This window comes from Filicampus tigris, chromosome 8, assembly GCF_054856515.1.
Source record: "Filicampus tigris isolate MCC_2025a chromosome 8, RoL_Ftig_1.0, whole genome shotgun sequence".
NCBI lineage: Eukaryota > Metazoa > Chordata > Actinopteri > Syngnathiformes > Syngnathidae > Filicampus > Filicampus tigris.
The window spans coordinates 2,824,135-2,838,758 of record NC_141224.1 but is presented as its reverse complement, the minus strand read 5'-3'; the positions used below and the strand labels follow the sequence as shown (position 1 = coordinate 2,838,758).

The 14,624-nt window shown below is 42.9% G+C and overlaps 2 protein-coding genes across 3 annotated transcripts; one reads left to right on the top strand and one right to left on the bottom strand.

Annotated features, from left to right (window-relative positions):
- The first annotated feature begins 113 nt into the window (after positions 1 to 113).
- med18 (mediator of RNA polymerase II transcription, subunit 18 homolog (yeast)) lies at positions 114 to 13,327 on the top strand. 2 transcript variants are annotated; one of them, XM_086037616.1, is made up of 6 exons: positions 114 to 358; positions 4,634 to 4,757; positions 9,883 to 10,102; positions 10,393 to 11,513; positions 11,595 to 11,680; positions 12,685 to 13,327. In XM_086037616.1, the coding sequence occupies exons 5-6, from the start codon at positions 11,608 to 11,610 to the stop codon at positions 13,239 to 13,241; spliced, it is 630 nt and encodes a 209-aa protein (XP_085893742.1). In that variant the 5' UTR covers positions 114 to 358; positions 4,634 to 4,757; positions 9,883 to 10,102; positions 10,393 to 11,513; positions 11,595 to 11,607; the 3' UTR covers positions 13,242 to 13,327. The 2 variants fall into 2 exon arrangements, with proteins under 2 accessions (XP_085893742.1, XP_085893741.1); XM_086037615.1 differs by lacking the exons at positions 114 to 358; positions 4,634 to 4,757 and having other exon boundaries at positions 9,756 to 10,102; positions 10,393 to 11,492.
- cyp4t8 (cytochrome P450, family 4, subfamily T, polypeptide 8) lies at positions 2,743 to 10,352 on the bottom strand. The gene is made up of 12 exons (XM_086037614.1): positions 9,877 to 10,352; positions 9,578 to 9,722; positions 9,362 to 9,406; positions 9,058 to 9,185; positions 8,452 to 8,576; positions 8,218 to 8,372; positions 8,029 to 8,135; positions 7,083 to 7,273; positions 6,867 to 7,000; positions 5,546 to 5,610; positions 4,688 to 4,770; positions 2,743 to 4,002 (listed from the first exon to the last, which is right to left on the bottom strand). The coding sequence occupies exons 1-12, from the start codon at positions 10,069 to 10,071 to the stop codon at positions 3,831 to 3,833; spliced, it is 1,545 nt and encodes a 514-aa protein (XP_085893740.1). The 5' UTR covers positions 10,072 to 10,352; the 3' UTR covers positions 2,743 to 3,830.
- Positions 13,328 to 14,624: the final 1,297 nt, after the last annotated feature.

The following is a 14,624-nucleotide window of genomic DNA, read 5'->3' as shown; positions in this document are numbered from 1 at the left end:
AAGCTTCCTTCCAACTGTTTTGAACGATTCCGCTTCCATATCTGAGAGGTTCTGTGTTGATTGACCAAAAAAGACCAAGTCTTGGTCAAAGTTGACCCCCCCCCCCCTTAAAGACTTTAGATTTCAGCCTTCCAACGCACACATTTGGCTTCCTTAAAAAAGGTGAAGGGATGAATGAGCATTTACCCCCTTTTCTGTATTTATTTATTTATTGTCTATTTATTTTTCTGCTTTTTTTTGTGAGATCAAATCCAGGGTTGGTCAACAGTCTTAAGTCATCGGCAAGCGTGAGAATGTGGCTCTTCATCCCTTCCTTGCGCTCCACCAATGCATTCCTTGCACATGTGAACCCTGTCAGGTACGGCACAAAAAACATTGCAGCCTCTTACAACAGTGGTGGGCAACCTGTGGAGCGTGGGCTAGCCAGTCTTTGAATTTGGCCCGCTATTTTTAAAAATACTTAAAAAAAAAAAATTTAAAAAATTCAAAACTCACAAATACTCATGTTCATTGACTTAGGTGTCTTTTGAAAGAGGTTGCCTACCCCTGTGTCCAAGGCTCCAGAGGTGGCAAACATTCAGGTAGCAGGAAAGCCAAATAAGCGTAACAGTACAGCATGTATAATGTCCATTGTGTGCTCAATCAAAAAAGCTCAGGAGACACCAAAGGTACCCACCCATCAGGTTCGTCATGTCATCGTTACTTGAAATTTATGTGGTTTTAAAAAAAAAAAAGCATTTTAAGAGCGTGAGACTCACCCTGAACAATCTCGGGCAAGTGTCCTCCATTTTCTCAGTTGTCTCGTCTGTGCTGCCTTCTAGAAAACTGGAAAACTTAGAAATTGAACGCCTCACGCTATGAAAATAATTTTCTGTTATCAGTTCCACTTGGGGACAAAAATATGCTCCTCGTATTTCAATTTGGAAAAAGAAAAAAACAAATTAAAAAACCTGAACTAAATTCCGTAATTCCGTTGTTCCTGAATGCTACTTTTCACAAATGGACATTTAAAGTCCCTGTAAAGTGAAAATAGAAATGTCTTAAATTTGGCACACCGCAGAGTTGTTGACAAGCCTGCCAAATTTGAATGAATAGAAAACCGCCAAGTATAACAAATGAGGCTTAAATGGAAAGGGAAAAAAAAAATCAAGCCCCAAGCAACTGTCAGATACATTTGTACATCTAGCATTTATCTTTTGCCTCGTCATAGCTACATGTTTAAAGCCTCCGGTGGCTGGATTTATATCCCTCTGGATTGTCGCGGGGCGCGACCAGAAGTGCTAGCCAGCAGCTAGCTTGTGAGCATCCATAGCTAGCTAGCTATCTAACTGTATGCTGTTGTGCTAGAAATGGGCCAAGTAGTTGCGCGAGTTAAGTGTTGCGCTGGATAGCCACGGATGTGCCGCTGTATAGACGTCTTAGGTCCTCAACTCCTTGCATTCATGTGTATATATATATATATATATATATATATATATAGATATATATATAGATATAGATATAGATAGAGAGTACTGTTATATGTCTGTGTTCAACTGTGTTTTGTTTCCCATTATGTATTAGCTCAGCTAACATGCTAAAGGCAAAGCCACGTGTTTGTTTTAAATACACGTTTATATACACAACGTGTACTTCTAGTTTTATCTTTAGTTTCAGAGTAAACTGGGAGCAACAATAGACATCTTAAAAACTTGTTTTTGAAGAAACTTATGTAGGTTGTCAGCCATATTTTTAATGGACGTTGCAATTGTTCAGATTTCCAACTTTCCAGTACTCTTGAATGCAGCACTACTTGATTCTGCTATCTGGCGCCTCCTGTTGGTGCAAAATATAAGACACTGTCCTAACCTGAGTACTCATCAATTAGTCACACGGTACCATTTAAGACTTCTTTTTTGTAATGTCCAAGTACTTTGAATGTCCTTGTCCTTGTTTAGCACAGAGTTGTATTGTAATCGATTATAATAGATTTAACGGGATGAATTTGCCTTCGTTTGTGTTATGCTGCACTTCTTCTCAGGAACTCTTGAGCAATGCACTAAGTGGTTATAGGACCTATAAAACGGAGAAACCAGATACTCACTCTTGCAGACATGAGGCCTCTAGTTTGAAAAGAATATCACTGGACTCATGAACGGTTGATATTCGGAGCTGGTTTAAAAAGGCATTTTGGTGAACTGCTGCTCTTAATGGAGAGAGCGTCCGTGCTCAGTCCAAATGGAGTGAATGAATGGATGAACGAGTGAGTGTGACTCTGACTCAATGCCAGCTGTGAAGTGTACCTCTCTGTATAATAAAAGTTTTAGTGGCTTGGGTGAAGGGAGGAGGGTCCGAGACCACCTCGCCATCAGGGATACGTTTCATTTTTGACCTTCAGTTTCTTCTTGACCTTGACCTTTCACTCTGTCTACTCCTTTTATTTTCTTTCACATCATGTCAAGGAACACAAATAAAAAAAAAATATGTTTAAGCTTGCTGTTTTGCTTCCATTTTCTGCCAGCCATCCATCGATTATCCGAACTGTTTAGTGATTCTCGAAGTGTGCTACAAATACCACCAGTGGCACGCAGGCTCCCTCTAGTGGTAAAAAGAATCAGGGAATTAAATGGTTAAACTGCGTAAAGGGTTACGGTTAGTGGCTTAAATTACATTTTTGAATACAAAACATTTGCCACGTATAATTCAATTGTATTCACCTTGTAAGTCCAATATGTTTAGAAACAGATACATTTTTTATTAAAATTATGTTCAATGTATTTTTTATTGAAGCACTTAAGTACAATTTTTTTTTGCAGTCTTAATGTTAAAACAGCATGTTACAATTACAATGTGTATATCAATATGTAAATGTGTATACTGTATATAAATCGATATGTATATAGACATATATATATATGGCCGTGGCCTTGGATGATAGATGGAAAAAATGCACTTCCGCCTATGCTTAGCCCATCTATTTCCTTAAGTTTCCCGTCTATCGTTTATCGGCAACAAAATGGGTGTCCGTCCTAGGCGGATAGACGGACCGGTCCGTCGGATTAGGTGGAAAGCCCATCTCTGCAAATAACAGTAATTTGGGAAAAAAACGTTTTTGTGATGCAATTTAATGAAAAATAAAGATGTATCCGATTTCGTTTAATCGATTCTAAAATGATTTGATAGTGACAGCCCAGTTGCAAATTGACATCGGTTGCAAGTCTGCTCAAGCATTTGTGTTCAATTTGTATTCCTCCCAAATGAAATGTCACTTCTAAATGAGTTGTTCTCGATAAATTTGACGGTTTCATTTGCCTGAACTCCAAACTAGTGACGCGTCCCATTTGGAAAGAAACCTCAGAGTCATGTTTGGTAAACATTGACCGCCTGTTGGCTGAACTTTGAACTTACTGAGCCACTCAATAACCACTTGAGGCTCAAATGTAAAATTTGCACACAGTTGCAGTGTAAATGCTCCTTGGTGCCAAGTAAAACACAAAGCTGAGTAAGCGTTGTCACATTTCAATTTTGTTACAAAGAAATGTCCTAAATTCGTTTTCAGAATCATATAGTCCTAGCTGCGAAAAAAAAAAAGTGCATTAGCGGTCATACGTTACTTTTGTTATTCCTGGAAAAAGAAAAAAAAAAAAAGTGTTGACACAGCATTTATGGACAGAAACGTTCATAATCCTCATCAAATAAATGCCAGTCACGTTAACGGAGAACAAACGAAACGTGCAAAATGCTGCATCGTGCGGGGTGGGGGTTGGGGGGGAGTCGAAAGTAGGAGGACGGCCTGGGTGCACTTTTGCAGTGGTCATAAAAGTTACTGAAATATCACAGACATGACGGACTCAGGTGTCCAGAGCTTTGATCCTTATGTGGATGCCGTTGAGCGAGCGAAGCACCAGTCGAGGGATGATCTTGGGCTTCCTCGCGGGGTCCTCCATTAGCTGGTACCTCATCAGAATCGAAGCCACCACCACTTTCAGCTCGTTCATGGCAAAGTTCTGACCGATGCAGTTCCTACAAGGGCGGGAATACACACATCGACGTAATGAGATCCAATCTGGGCTGACGGAATGCAAAAATCGCACTCAGATTATTTTGCCTACTTTTTGACAATACTTATGATTCAAGAAAATACTCTGATACTACAACACCGATATCACTTTACCGGCCTGTGGTAACTTTGGGTGGAGTAGGAACCGTGTCAGCTGTGCAGAAATAATTAAAGGGACACTGACCAACTCGCTCTGGAGTACACGTCGCATTTTGGGGGGGGGGGGAAATGTATTAGACCACAACTGAGACCCAACAGCGGTAGAGCTCGGACTGGCACCCAAAATTTTCCCTAACCATATGGACCGCAATCAACGAGTTCCGGTTGGACTCGAAACTTCTGCCACTTGCCAAACGAGCTAGGTGGAGAGACGGTCCCTTAGTTTGTTGCCATGAGAGGTGGCCGCAAACTGACGACACCCAATGCGTCACACCTTAGTTGCCACGACTGTCATTTTTTTGTGGTGAAATTGGATCATTTCCCTGGCTCACAGCACACAATGGATGGATGAAGAGGTTCTTTGTATTTGTAAGCTGATCATTTTGTTGATCCCACAAAGACAATCTGCCCACTTTTTTTGTGTTTGTTAAACAGGTGGCGCAAAATTGAGACGAGGAATTTGCAGCCGGCGCATCAGGCGAAACCGACCTGGGGCCAGCTGAGAACGGCACGAAAGCATGCGGCGACCTTCTGGAAGTGTTCTCCGGCAGGAAGCGAAGTGGGTCAAACACCTGCCATGACATAAGACAAAAGATTTGACCGTTTGCGGGAGATTGCAGCGAAGGCGTAATGCAAAATGTTTCATCTGTTCACATTAGCATAGCTCCTTTTCTCGATTGTGAGCCGAGCCATCGCCACGCTCGGGTCACGTCAACAGGTTTGCGTTAAACCTGCCAGCAGACGTGCAAAATTCAAGTTTTACAAGCCGCCGTGCGGATCTTTTTTTTTTTTTTTTTTTTTGCTACGACTTGCGGGCGAAGATGCCTTCAAGCTGTTTAATGGCACTCCCGCTTGAAGTTTGCTTTAAAATGAAGAATCAAACAAATGGAATTACTTCCTGTGTATTTAAGAAGTGTATATTTAACGAGGAAGTCAACCCAAACATATTTTTTTCAAGGATATGTTCCCAGCAGGCCCACTAGTTGAAACACAGCATTCTGATGAATATTGCGTTTGTGGAATAGGAGTTTTTTTTAGCCATCTCAGGGGGCGGCCGTTTTGTCACTTCTGTCGCCTGAAAATGACATCACATATGCTCAGGTAATGACCAATCACGGCTCAGCTTGTGATTGGTCGTTACCTGTCCCCTGAGCAGTTGTCATTTTTCAGTTGACAGAAGTGACAAAATGGCCGCCCCCAGAGATGGCTAAAAACGGGTGGATTAACTCTTACTCCACAAACGCAAGGTTTATCAGAATGTGTTGTTTCAACTAGTTGGCCTGCATAAAACAAATTCTTGAAAAAAATTCTTGTCTTCAACATTAGCTTTATATCACATCAGCTTACATTTGGCTTTTCCCAGACTGTGGCGTTCCTGTGGAGCGCATACACGCTTGTCCCAACGAGAGAACCTGCAGGGAAAAAAAAAAAAAAAAAAAAAAAAAAAAGTGACATTTTTCAGCCACCCATTTTCACCGACGTCCGTACATCACATTCCAAACGACTATGCTAAAGAAGTATTTCTCTGATTTTCATAAACGACACAAAAAAACAAAACATGCCTTGCGACAGTGTCAAGCCAGCTCACACAACCTGTTAGCGGGTGAACAATGCAACGCTTGGGGAATTCTGCTGCACAACGGAAGGGTCAAAAAGCAACGGCGCTATGATGTCGCGACCACTTTTATGGCTGCCCTTTGTTTAATAAGTCGCTCGGCGGGCAGTTCAGATCCAAGCAGCAAGCTCTGCGGGACTAGTCTGATATCCCGGAAAGAAATCCAAGCAGAAACTGTCCAAAAGCTCACAAGTTCAAACATTTGTGAAGCTGCTGTCAAATAAGAGGTTAAAATGCAACTTGACCTGTTAAAAAGGAAGTCAACCCAAATAATCTTTTTTTCAAGAGTATGTTCTACGCAAGCCCACTAGTTGAATGAAACAAGGCATTCTGATAAATATTGCCTTTGTGGATTAAGAGTTAATCCACCCGTTTTTAGCCATCTCAGGGGGCGGCCATTTTGTCACTTCTGGCGACTGAAAATGACATCGCAGTTGCTCAGGGCTTAGGTAAGGACCAATCGCGGCTCACCTGTTTTCTGAAGCTGAGCCGTGATTGGTCGTTACCTGAGCCCTGAGTAGTTGTGATGTCATTTTCAGTCGACGGAAGTGACAAAATGGCCGCCCGCTGAGATGGGTAAAAACGGGTGGATTTTGCTGCTTAGCTCATACTTCATTTTAATCATATTGCCTTGTTTCAACTAGTGGGCCTCCATAGAAAATATTCTTGAAAAAAATATGTTTGGGTTGATTTCCACTTTAAGAAGCTTTGGATTGAAATGACTTTTCATTTCATCAAACACAACCTCCAAATGCTGCGAATTCAGCAAATGACTATTTTCACTTCTTTACAACCAATAAAATGTCTGCTGTGCCGTGCGTCATTTGGAACAGTGCAATTGAACAGAAACGACATTTTTAAGACTGTTTTCTTTGGGAGGTTTGTTGAAAAACATTGAAAGGAGTCTCTCACAGCTGATGTCTTGAAAACGATGCTGAATGCCATTTGCATTTTTACGAAAATCAGAGAAAACCTCATTTGCACAATCACTTGGAACGCGGCGTGCAAGTCCATCATTTACGATTTTTTTACATGTGTTTGGATCCAACTGACCTGCCGGCATTGTCCTTCCGTCGAAAAAAGTGATGTCTTTTGTGAGTTTTCTGGCCATTCCCGGCACAGGCGGGAAGAGCCGCAGCGATTCTCTGATGCACATGGTGGTGTAGGGTATTTTGCCCAGATCCTCCCTAGCCAAGACAGTCCTGCTTAGTCGTCAAAGTCGGCAACTCTCAAAAGAGAGGCGCCGCAGCGTCCGAGGAAATAGGTTACCACTCCATGGCGACTTTTCCGTCCAGGACTTGGGCGATCTCCTCCCGGCACATGTTTTGGTGTTCCGGGTGGCAGGCGAGGCTGTGGAGGATGAAGGAGATGCCGCTGGCGGTGGTGTCGTGGCCCTCAAACATGAAGGTGTCCACCTCGGCTCGGATGTCTTCATCCGAAAGCCCCTGCTGATTCTCATCCTTGACGATTGGCCACAAAAACAATGAAAGCACCCGGTGACATGCCGAGCACTTGAAGCTTGCTATTAAAGGCAAGAAGTTTGCCGCTTGACAATTCGTGATGTCATTTCTGTTCAATACAAAATGGCCGCCCGAGATGTTCCACAAATGCAATATTAGTCAGAATGCGGTGTCTCCAATAGCGGGGGCACAAAATGTTTGACTTGACTTTTCCTCAAAGCAACTTCGTCTCCGTCAGCTGGCAGAGAGGATAAAGGCTCCCTCTGGTGGTATGTGAAAGAATTACGGAATTAAAATAGAAAGCTGGCAAAGGTTCCCAAAGGGTTTGTCCGAAAAGTCTGGTTGGAATGGTCACTTTAACCTGAGTCTAATAAAAATAAGACTACGGAGAAACTGAATTTTTGGGGTGGGGAAATAAAAAGGCCTTTTTGGGGGAACGTTTTAGTGTTCAATCGCCTATCGACAATCAAAAAAGGGCTTCAGATTTGAGTAAAACAGCGTAACTTCATTTTTTTTGCTCTCAACCCTTTCATTTGGTCTGCAAATCGGGAAACCCTTTCTGCGATTAGTTGACAAGTATTAGTCAAAAACATCCCCCCCAAAAAAACTGCTATACAGGGCGAAATCTCATGCCACTGCGAAACTAGTTAATTACGAGCCGTTTATAACCTTGCGAGCGTTAAATGTTGGCATCGTCGTAAACCGAGAACAGGACACAGAAGTGCGTCAACAAGGATCATGTTCGCTCGACTTACTCTTGCCAAGAGGAGAATGTCCAGAAAGTCCAAGGTCCTTTTGGTCTGGATACGCTCGGGCTCCTTCTCTTGCTTCAGGGCTTCTTTTCTCTTTCTTATCACTTCCTCTTTGAAAAGACAAAGACAGAAGACGTTTTCGCGACAACGGCGAGTTGAGCTCCATCGGAATATGGGACACGGAGCTTTCACCTGTGTGACTGTGAGCCACCTTGCAGGCTCGCCTGTGCCTGAAGCCGTGCGGGCTGAGGTAGAAGATGAGGTCGTTGTGGTAAGGAAAGGTCCGGAAACGCAGGTTGACCAAATTGGTCAGCTCGTACACCGATTTGATGTACTCGTTGGTTCCGCTAAAATCACAAAGTGAAGCGTTCAAGTTGGCGCGCTGCCCCGGAAAGGGGGCGCGCGCGGGATCGAGCGTCGGCCCACCTGTCGGTCTGACAGTTGCTGTTGCAGCTGAACGCGCACTTCATGATGGTGTCCAGCGTCATCAGGCTGACGTGTTCAAACAGCTCGAAGGACTCGCCGCTCCTCGAATACGGCTCCCATTTGTCCTGGCGGTTCACAAGTCACATTTGGAAGCGTTCAACCTGTCTGATGTCTATCGTAAGCGCTTTTCTAGGTGAAAGGCTTTTATATGTAATACCGAGTAGTGACGCAAGCGCAAGCTAACGTTGTCTCATAATCCTGACACAGTAATCCTATACCACAAACGTTGAAAAGCCACATGTAATCGATGCTTTGGCTACCACAACATGCACCAAAGCGCTACTTTTCTAATAGGCAGGGCTTTGGCCTGTCTAATAGAGGCGACTCTCTTCACAACAACATAGTTCATTGGCACGTGAAGTGCCACAAGATGGCACCACGGCATTGCTTTTTACTAGAAAGGGCTTTGGCAACATCTTGTGGCATTCCAGAAAGAGCTCAAAAGGTTTTCAGCGAGTAAGCTGATACTTGTCTGTAAACTTCCTCATAGAACATTTTAATTCCACTTTTGGGTCTGTTAGGAAAATGTAAACAGTAGTGACTTACCAGCATGGTTTTAGCTGAGTCTGACATCAATTTTAAGTGCGATTTCAGCACGTCGTAATGGAAACCCGGCGTCAGGAGCCTTCTGTGGCGGAACCACTTCTTACCGTGAGACACCAGCAAGCCGTCACCTGAGGATGGAGTGTGTCTGTAAATGCAAAATCACTATGGAAAGATTATAATACTTAATAAGTAATTCATAAATTAATCAGTCATATATACATATACATATATATATATATATATATATATATATTATATATATATATAGATAATATGAATTAATTAGTTAGAAAGTATATTTTACCAATCCAGGTCTTGAGGAATTTATATGCAAAATCATCTTTTGGCTCTGTAGGGTAAAAAAGGAAACAAAAAGACAGGTGACATAAGATCCACTATTATTACAACCTCATAGAACAAATAGAATTTAGGTTGTAAATGTAGGACAGCGCTTCGGATCGTTTTCAAGGACAGCAGAGAAGCTCTCGCTTGCAGTCGAAAATAAAACGAGATTGGACACCTGTTGACGTCAGGATGCTTTTCACATAATCTGGATGGTGGATGTTCATAAAACAGACACAGGGACCAAACCACAAAGGGAAGGCGTAGGGGTACTGCTCCCCCCATTTGACCATCTTGTCCAAGTCCGTCCCGTCTTGTTTAAACTGGAAGAGAGCAGTCCGGTAAAGTTAGCAACAGATTGGCGGACTGAAGAGAGCAAGGCAATACGTGGCGTGCATGGCAAACAAACGCATTTTCAAGGTCAGCAAGCATTGCAATCACAATGCCCACTGCCCAGGAAGATCTCGTGCTTCTTACCTGCAGGACATGCCCAAAGAACCAGTGTCCCGGCGGTCCCATGAACGCCTCAAAGTTCCGCAAGGCATCCTTCCTCTGAATCAGGAGAACGACGAGCTTGTAGACGGCGGCGACCAGGCACAGCAGAGCCAGCGAGTGCTGCACCAACCCGAACCAGTACGTCGGCAGGTCCCCGAGAAACTCGCTAAGCGACATGCTGGCAAGGGCGACCGCTCCGGAAGGACAAGTAAGAGAAGAGCCACTCGGTTAAACAACTAACTTGCGCAGTTTTTTTTTTTTGTAACTAACTTGCGCAGTTCGATTCGCTGGCCCGTAGTCGTCACCGCCGCTCACACCGTGGTGGGCGGGGGTTGGACCCAAATCAAATATTTACTCGCAGACGTATTCGCTTATCTTGAAGTCATCTCGAAGTATGTTGTATTTGCGTCGCTTTGTACTGATTCATGGCGGCGACTAAAGTGTTGTAAATCACGCCCAATTCACGCACTCGTTGCGTTACTTGACTTTTTCCTCTAGGTGGCGGCAGTGCGTCAAAGAGTTGCACAACAGTTCACATGAGCAGATGTGTGGAAAAGGGCTGCATCGATACAAAATGAAGGGGTAAATATGGAATGTAAAGGCAGTAAGGAAATAAGAAAGGAAATGAGCAACATCAGGAACACGGAAGTAAAATAAATTGCAATGATGGTGAATAAAAAACTCTATTGAATATTTTATTAAGTTGCACCCAACAAACTATTACCGTAGAGAAAATTGCGACTATAGTGAAGAGCTGCAAATTATATATTGATGATATAATAATAAATTATATTGACACCAATGAAATGATCTGGGAACAAATACAAGAGGATCATTTAAATAACATAAAAGAAATGTAAACTCTGTCCCGAAATCAAATGGAATGCATGATAGGAGCCAATCAAAGAGAATGGATGTAATCCAAGAACATTTGTTTATTTACATTTAATTGAATACATGTGTATTTTTTGTTTTATAAAAACAAAACAATACAAAATGAGTCAGAAATTAAGAGATAAATTATATTATTTTAGTATTTCAGACAAACCCAGCGAATCGAGAGGAAATAGTTCCCCCTACCCCTCAATCACGAGAGTCTAGTCTCTCACTCCTTACCACGTGGTGGCGGAAATGCACCATTTCGTTGTTTGCCAATCGCCAAATAATCACAAGAAGAAGAACACGACCAAATTAGTAGCAGCAGCAGCAGCAGCGAAAAAGCACAAATTTGTGCAAGTTATCTTGCTAGCTAACAACGCTACACATCTTTTGTATGAACAGTGCCGCGAGGTGTACCCCGACGTCAACGGGTGTTTTCCTTCACTGGTCCCGTTAATGCTGTCCTGGTGCCTTCATTTCTTCATTATCAATTCGCGACATTTACACGCTTGATTAACAAACATGGCTTGGATTAGTTAGCGCTGACATTCCTCGACAGCTAACAATGCTACATAGGCTTTGAATGAGTAGACGCTCGTGAGGCCTACTGGATCCTTGGATCCTCGGTGTTTCCTGTGGAGGCTAAACCGAGCCTCAGCGACAGACACCGGCTGTCTTTGCCGGTGACCTTCGGCAGCTAGAGCTTCTGGCAAACAAAGGTGACCCATCGATATTTTTCCGTAAGCTTTGCCTGATTCTTTAGTTAAAAATGTTAGGTCATATTGGACGGGTTAAGTGAAAGCCGTTGCTGTGTTTTACAGTTGCTGAATAGACATGGAGGCTCCCCCAGTCACGGTGATGCCCGTTACCGGCGGCACCATCAACATGATGGAATATCTTTTACAAGGTGAGTTTCATTCTCAGTAAGAGGAAATAATTACAAGTAGAAAAATGAGGTATGTAAAATGCGCCATGGGGCTTCAGAAATGCACAAAGTAACGGGTAACCCTTTGCTTTGAGCAGTGGGCAACGATGTTGCCAACATTACAGTCAGCACAAATAGCTTCGAATGCATTCAAAATGTGTGAGAAAACCACTGGCTGACCAAGATGCCGCAATTGTGGGAGTGATATGAGACTTTATTTCATCGATGGCTTTATCATTGATAAATCGTGTATAATTTTCACTTGATGTTTGCACCCTCATAATGTATATAGCAGACAACAGAAACACTGGACGAGCTTAAAGCCAGCAGCAAAAAGTATTTTAACACAATAACACAATTTTATTTGTGTAGCACTTTCCACAGAAAGCACTCACAAGGTGCTTTACATACAGTAGTTAACATACACAAACCCAAGTGACAACAGCTCAGATGGAAGCGCATTCCACATTTCGGAGGCAACAGACCGCATGGCTATGTCACCATTCATTTTTTATTTTGTGTGAGCGATAGCAAAAAGCAGACAGCAGTGACTTAACAGGACAACAAAACGACAACACATCTCTGCTACGTAAGTGAAGAAATTCAGTTTATCTGGCAAAATAGTAACTGCACTATACAGGTGCTCCATTTTTTTTTTTTTTGATTTACAGTGGAGTTGCCCAACTACAACACTAACCTATGTGAATGCAGTGCCAAAGCCATAATTATCTGCTGTCTGACAGCAGAGGATGGCATTCTCTGCCTCACAAGAGGCTCGGATTCTAAAAGGGAAGAGCATTGGCGAACACGCATATATTGTTGTGTTTTACAGATAAAACGAAATAAAAACATAGATAAATCCAAAGGCCGCTGTCACGTGCATTTCCGCCATGTTTGATCGAGCGAATGCGCTCCCCGCCGATCACCGCGATGCCTAACCTCGCCCAGCCCCATCTCACCGCACCGCGTTGTGTATATGACTTCAGGAAGTGTGTTGGACCAGGCACTGGAAAGCCTTTTGCATCGCCTGCGAGGCCTTTGCGACAACATGGAACCTTCCACCTTCACAGACCACGAGCTGGTTTATCTGCTGAAAGGCCAACAAGGGAACCCTTTCATCCTGCGCGCCCGCCGCTCTCTGTCCCAGCCCGCCGCCCCGTGGCACCTGCGCTACCTGGGCCAGCCAGAGGTTGGCGACAAGAGCCGCCACGCGCTGGTGCGCAACTGCGTGGACGTGGCCGCCTCGCACAGCTTGCCCGAGTTCCTTAATGAGATGGGCTTCCGCATGGACCACGAGTTTGTGGCCAACGGGCACGTTTTCCGCAAAGGCGCCATGAAAGTGGTGGTCAGCAAGCTGTCGCGAATACTAGTCCCGGGGAACACGGACAACACGGAGCGTCTGTCGCTGTCTTACCTGGTGGAGCTGAGCGTGTTGGCGCCCGCCGGCCAGGACACGGTGTCGGAGGACATGCGCAGTTTTGCCGAGCAACTCAAACCTTTGGTACACCTGGAGAAGATTGACCCCAGCAAACAGAGACATTGACGGAGCGCCGCAATCCTCACAAGATCACGCGGTTGTTTTTTTGCCATGTTACACGAAATGAAATGCACCTCAGGGTTGACCAAACAGTCTGTTGTCCGTTTGCTTTATTTAAGGCGCTTCCCCCACTTACTAAATGATGGATGTTTTGCTGCAATTTCACTCAAGTGGATTTGCACCCAAACACAATCCATCATCGAGCATTCACGAAGCAGTTCTGTGTCATAATTTCTCACAAAGGCAGTACTTCCCAAGTACACATCTCACGGCACACCACCAAACAAAAATACTGAAGTAATGATGAGCTTGACTCGGCTTACGCGGTGTGAAAATATGGGCCTGTTTGATTGAATACATTCACAGGAAGCCATGACTTGACAAAAGCTTACTGTACCTTGTGTCATTTAACGGGAGAGCTTTTTCTTGTTCTGCCTGTTCCTATACACCGCCGCCATAGAGTAACAAAGAGAGAGTTGAAAAAGAAATGAACACAACTTGTTGCAGCCAAACACATCTTTAGTGATCTGCAAACGTTCATTTCATGATCAACATCTCTGGTGAGTCTTGTGTATTTTATTTAGTGCTGTCAAGCGATTAAAATTGACTAATTAATAGCTAAATAAACTAATTAATAGCTAAATTTATAGCTAAATTTTCGATCACGATTAATCGTATTTTTCAACTATTTTTACAAAGCTTGGAACTGATATTTACTTGCGTAATATCTTGGAATAAATATGGAAACAAATTAAAAGTATATTTCGATTCAAAGACTCTTCTAATGGCTTTCTTTGATCCTTGAATACGTTTTTTCCCCCCTGTGAAATACAATAGTTGAAAGATACACCAATGACTTACAAGTAATATGGTATTTGAATTTGGCTTTGCAAAATGTGCAAATTATTTTGGATTTCTCCAATGAGCCGTCGAGCAACTTTTTAAAGTAAAACTATGTAAAAGTCCGTCTTTGTAACATTGACTCTCTAAGTTTGACTGCACAGTGAGCAGAGATCAGCTGCCACAGGAAGTAAATAAAACGGAGTTAACAGTTATTTTTTTTTTATGTGTGTTATCAAATTTAAATTAATCTCCATAAGTTAATGCTTTAACTTTGACAGCCCCAATTTTATTACAAGTTTCCCATGTTGAAATCATGTTTTTGAACTGAAAAACTGTTCCAGATATCAGTGGCCCAGTTGCTCTCTGTAAAAATGGACTTTTCTAAAATTGTGACGTTATAATCACAAGACGAGTAAATCCTAAATGAAGGCTCATTACCCAAATGCACGAGGTTTAGAAAATGTTTTTTTTTTTTTTTTTTTTTTTAAATTATTTTTTTTATAATGCACGTCCCCCTTTATACACTAGGGGTCACTGTTGCTCCTC

Coding starts and splice junctions, on each gene's coding strand:
- cyp4t8 (XM_086037614.1), bottom strand. CDS start 10,071: ATGTCGCTTAGCGAGTTTCTCGGGGACCTGCCGACGTACTGGTTCGGG. Junction 9,186..9,361: donor ATTCCTCAAGACCTGGATTG/GTAAAATATACT, acceptor CTCCATCCTCAG/GTGACGGCTTGCTGGTGTCT. Junction 8,136..8,217: donor GGTGGCTCACAGTCACACAG/GTGAAAGCTCCG, acceptor GTCTTTTCAAAG/AGGAAGTGATAAGAAAGAGA.
- med18 (XM_086037616.1), top strand. CDS start 11,608: ATGGAGGCTCCCCCAGTCACGGTGATGCCCGTTACCGGCGGCACCATC. Junction 11,681..12,684: donor GATGGAATATCTTTTACAAG/GTGAGTTTCATT, acceptor ATATGACTTCAG/GAAGTGTGTTGGACCAGGCA.